Source organism: Helianthus annuus, chromosome 14 (genome assembly GCF_002127325.2).
Source record: "Helianthus annuus cultivar XRQ/B chromosome 14, HanXRQr2.0-SUNRISE, whole genome shotgun sequence".
In the NCBI taxonomy this organism is placed as follows: Eukaryota; Viridiplantae; Streptophyta; class Magnoliopsida; order Asterales; family Asteraceae; genus Helianthus; species Helianthus annuus.
Genome location: NC_035446.2, coordinates 78710722 through 78715723, shown reverse-complemented (window position 1 = coordinate 78715723; position 5002 = coordinate 78710722). Strand labels below are relative to the sequence as shown.

Sequence of the window (5002 nt, the reverse complement as noted above, 5' to 3'; positions counted from 1 at the left end):
TAAGAACTGAGAAAACCACTTTTCAACCATTTAATCTTCAGAATGGATTGATGAGATTAAAAGTAACTAAAACTAATTAAAAGTAACTAAAACTAATATTAAATACTTTTTGTCTTATTATGTCTTTAATATTTTAATCTAAAAGGTTAGTTTAGTAAATTTACTTATTTTTGTCTTTTTGTCTTTATAGTTTTTTATTACTTTTTTAGTATTATTATATTATTTTTTTAAATGGAATTTTTTTATTAAAAATCATTTTAAATTCAGATTTTTTAGCAAAAGAAATTTTTTTTTGCGCGCTGGTTTTTGCACGCCGTTTTTTACGCCCGCCTTTTCCACGCTTCGTTTTTTTAACGGGCCGCTTTTTACACCCCGTCTTTTTTTACGTCCCGTTTTTTTACACGGCGTTTTTATGCCCCGTATTCACGCCCCTTGTTTAGGCACCGTTTTATCACACAGTTTTTTACGTTTTACAATTTACGTAAAATAAGTTTTACGTTTACTTAAAAAGTCTTTACATAAAAGTTTACGTTTTACGTTAAAAAGATTACGTTTAATGTAAAAAATTTTACGTTTTACTTTAAAAAGTTTACGTTTTACGCTTTACGTTAAAAAGTTTACGTTTTATGTTAAAAAGTTAACGTTTTACGTTAAAAAGTTAACGTTTTATGTTTTACGTTAAAAAGTTAAGGTTTACGTTTTACGTTAAAAAGTTAACGTTTTACCAAAAACATGTGGTGCGTGTGTGTTTGTAATTGAATAAGTGGCCGAAAATGATGGAAAAATATGATACAATATTATAGATGATGGTGAATACTGACAACTATAAACCTCTAGTACTTATAAAGACTACCATGATTATTATCCACTAGTCTCCCGAACACCACCACTGCCGCTACCTCTTCAACCTCCTCCCACTCATCTGAACAACGAAACAAGTAGCAGACTCGGATCCAGAAAAAGAAAAAAGGAACTAAGAGAGAAAGAAAAGGAGTTGAAAGGTTTACCGGAGAAGAACGTCACTGTCGTCGCTTACGGCGGAGACACCACCGGAATCTTTCTCTCTTTACAGCCTTGTCAGCATGTCCCCATCGTCATCATCGTTGCATCAACATCATCGCCGCCGTAGCGGCGTCGCCGCCACCGGACTACTCCGACGGTCTACCTCTCTCTCTCCTCTCTCTCTCTCTTTCTCTGTCTACTCTCTCTCTCTTTCCTGCTTGAAACATCAACCGGCACCCCGCCGCCGCAACTCAGCCAGATAGACACTCCGGCGATTCACCGGAGTTTCAGTCAGACAGACACTCTGGTCTCCCCCTCTCTCTCTGTTTCTCTGTCTACTCACTCTCTTTCCTGCTTGAAACATCAACCGTGGAGAAGAAGGGGGTATGGGATGAATATGGTGGTGGGTTTATGGTTTGGGATGAGAGATGAATGTCTGGCTTTTTTGAAGGAATGAGAGAGAGAATATGAAAAGAAACAAATGAGGATAGAGACAAAAACTGATGGCTTTAAATGCAAAGAGACGGTGGGATTTGACATTTGGGGTAAATGACCAAACTTCCCTTTAGGGTGGCAAAATATGATTGGTGGAAAGTGGTTCTCGTGGTTCTTACAAGTGGGGGTGGTTTTCATTTTAGCGGCTCCCTATATATATATATATATATATATATATATATATATATATATAGAGAGAGAGAGAGAGAGAGAGAGAGAGTGTGTAGGCGAGAGGAAGAAAAGAAAAAAGGACAGAGCAAATGTGAAAGTGGTTGCTCCTATTTATACTACTCTCAATACTTGGAAATCAAGTTACATTTATTGATATCTTCCACGTACCAAATACACGTCCACCTTCATATTTAGTGTAGATTTTTGATATTATTATTATTTTATTTTTATATATTATAATTAATTCAGCCGCTTCACTTATTTGACGCTTATAACTTCTAAAATAATAGGACGTTTTATAAATAATGAATATCTCTTTAGAACGAGAATATTGGTGTCTACGTTTTGACCCAAGTTTCATTAAAAACGGAGTAAGTTCAAATATAATGTATTTTTATAATTTAGTTATTAAATGGTTCCTACGTTCGTCAAACTACCTCATATTTCTATTGGTTAACTTACCCATGATATATCGGTTTAATAACATAAGTTTTTATATACTTTATTTTAAATTTTATAAATAAAAATTTTAGAAATATTACACTAAAAGATATAAAAAATGAAAGTAATATACGAAGATTGGATGTTAAAGGCTAAGAGATATATAGAAAGAAAAGATGAAGTAATTTACACCTTGTATTCTTTTTCCTTAACTACATTTTCATTTCACGAAGTTTTTTCAATAAGATGTTAATACGATAACATAGTTAATCTTACGATATCATTTAAAATAGGTTCTAAAGAACTGTCTTTCGGTGGTAAAATAAGGTAGCAAAATATAAAAATGGTGGTAATTTGGTGGCAATAGGGCAATTGACACGGGTGTTTTTGTCACCGTATTTTCGGTGGCAAACCGGTGACAATAAGGAAATTGCTACCATTTTGTAACCAAAATTTACATGACAAAAACCAAGTTTTCTAGTAGTGTAGTATAATGTTGATGGTATATATTCTAAGATTTCTGAGGGGGTCGTATTATTGATACAAATATTTAGCCCATAGGTGAAGTCCAACTTTTACAGGCTTTTAGGGTTTGAGCTATATATAGGCAATGTTACAGAAATCGGCCTAGGCGGCCGACTAATCGGCGCCTAGGCGCTAGGCGGTGAGTTACTGACTAATTTTTAGCTAGTCGGTCCAATTAGGCGGATATGGTCAAAATCGGTCTTAGGCGGTCAAAATTGGTCAAAATCGGTCCCAGGCGGTCAAAATCGGACTAATCGGTCCATGTTTTACAGCCCATTAAACACAAAAGCCCATTAAACACAAAATTTGACCCATTTTTGAATCTGGCCCACTGTTTTACAGCCCAAATATTACTTATAAACCTATTTTAACATTTAAGTTTAGGTATTTTAACATTTAACCCCCTCTATCTTTCACTAGTTTACATATGGTTTCTAAACTTTTAAATTTGTTAATAAAAAGTATAAAGTTATCTCCTAAACTTGTAAATTTATTAATAAAAGGTATAAAATTATCTATATATAAAAAAATTTTTGTAAAATTATACTTAAAAGGTCCAATCCGATTAATCCCGATTAATTCGTGTTAATCCTGATTAATCCCTAGGCGGTACCTCGCCGCCCGACTAGCGTCTAGCACCTTCTACAACATTGTATATAGGTTTTATATTAATGAATCTCTAACAAAATGAACGAAATTCCCCTCATATTTTCACTCTAGTATTTCTTAATAATGTATTTTTCTATACTTGTAACCAACTTGCATTCAGTTGGTGTTTTTTTATGCAAGCCTTTCAGAAACTTAATGGTTTTACTGAAACATTTGACTTATTTATGCAAGACTTTCACAGACCAAAAGGTTTTATTGAAATTTTAAAACAATAATTCCAAATACATCAATTAGAATTAAACAACAATTTATACTCAATAAGTTTGTGTCCTCAATCATATTATTCATAATAAGGAATCACACGATTTTTTTTTTACAATGATAATATTACATGAAAACGTTCATTTATAGGCGTGATTGTAGTCATGAAAATGGAAGGTTTTGTAAATGAAGTGTGACAACCATTTTGATCCCACAAAGCACAAAATTGAAGCAGCTGCAAGTGTATTTCTTTCGGCAATTGATTTAATTGTAGCCATAATAGCCAATGAAGCAACCGAAAGCACCTGAAGAGAGATCTTAAGCGTATTAAAACCTTTATATGCACCATTGCAGACCTAAAAAACAAATCATTTAGAGAGCAAACAAGTCTGGTGTGGTTGACTTTTATGCAAATAAATAAACCTGTCCATTAGTTGTTCTCTAGAAAGGATGGATGGAAGAGATCCACTAAATTTGGTTCCCCAGTTGATTTGACCACCCGCATATTTCTTTAGCCACATTCTAAATGCCACCACAATAGTATCTGCTTTAGCCGGCACAAAACATGCTTTTTGCCAATTTGAAGGACCTACCCCAACAATTTCTCCTCCTGAAAGTTGCATAATTTTTCAAAATTCGAACATCACAATTTGAATCACAATTAGGGTTGAGAGTGTTTTACCTGAGCCCGAACTAGACATAAATCTGAATCAATAACCAAATTCACCACAATATGGTGCATCCATCTTGAAACAAATGGATCCGTCAAAAGTCTATAGTTTCTAGGGCCAACACCTATAAATCTGCTTTTACCCAGGCTCACTGGAGTGCAAAAAAAGATAAGAAGATGCTTTTGAGGTTGCCTTTTTACTAAGTTTTCCTGAATAAAAATAAGTTAAAGGAAAAAAGTACTAATTATGACATGAAACACCTACACAAAAATGCGAAATGAAATTCGAAAAGAGTCTTGTCCATGCCAACCGTACGAAATATTGTGTCATGTTATGTTTATATGTCCAACACAACTTTTGCCAATTTGAAGGACCTACCCCATCAATTAAGTCTTCCATATTCTTCTGAAGATCTGGATGTTGGATAATCTTGATGGATTTGGGTCGGATACGGGTCAAGAGCTAGATACGGGTCAGCAGAATTCTTGATTTTAGGCACATGTTTTAAGTGATTTTTAGCAGGTTATTGTTAGTTTAACAAGTCATGGTCAAAAGGAACGTTGCATGGATTGGGGAATAGGTAGTTTTGAGTTTCACGGGTCCCTAGGGTATTTCCTTTTAAATAGGTAATAGTTTGTTAAGTTTTGTGTGTTCAGTAAGTTGTAAGCCTATTTAAGGCATGTGTTGGCATTCAATAAAATTATCGAAAGTATTCTGCAAATTTCCCATATACACTTTTACTATTATTTCATTTTCTCTTTCAAGTGTAGTAAACGTACGTGAGAGTGTGTATTTGTGAGGGGCCTGAACCAACATTTGGTATCAGA

General features: G+C 34.2%; 1 protein-coding gene across 2 annotated transcripts; it reads right to left on the bottom strand.

The window, feature by feature from the left end:
• Nucleotides 1–3556: 3556 nt before the first annotated feature.
• Nucleotides 3557–4337, bottom strand: LOC110905517. Of its 2 annotated transcripts, none has more exons than XM_022151206.2 (3): nt 4187–4337; nt 3928–4114; nt 3557–3809 (listed from the first exon to the last, which is right to left on the bottom strand). In XM_022151206.2, the coding sequence occupies exons 1-3, from the start codon at nt 4203–4205 to the stop codon at nt 3617–3619; spliced, it is 399 nt and encodes a 132-aa protein (XP_022006898.1). In that variant the 5' UTR covers nt 4206–4337; the 3' UTR covers nt 3557–3616. The 2 variants fall into 2 exon arrangements, with proteins under 2 accessions (XP_022006898.1, XP_022006897.1); XM_022151205.2 differs by having other exon boundaries at nt 3564–3860.
• Between the last annotated feature and the right edge of the window lie 665 nt (nt 4338–5002).

Coding starts and splice junctions, on each gene's coding strand:
- LOC110905517 (XM_022151205.2), bottom strand. Junction 3,861..3,927: donor AGAGAACAACTAATGGACAG/GTTTATTTATTT, acceptor TTTGTTTTTTAG/GTCTGCAATGGTGCATATAA.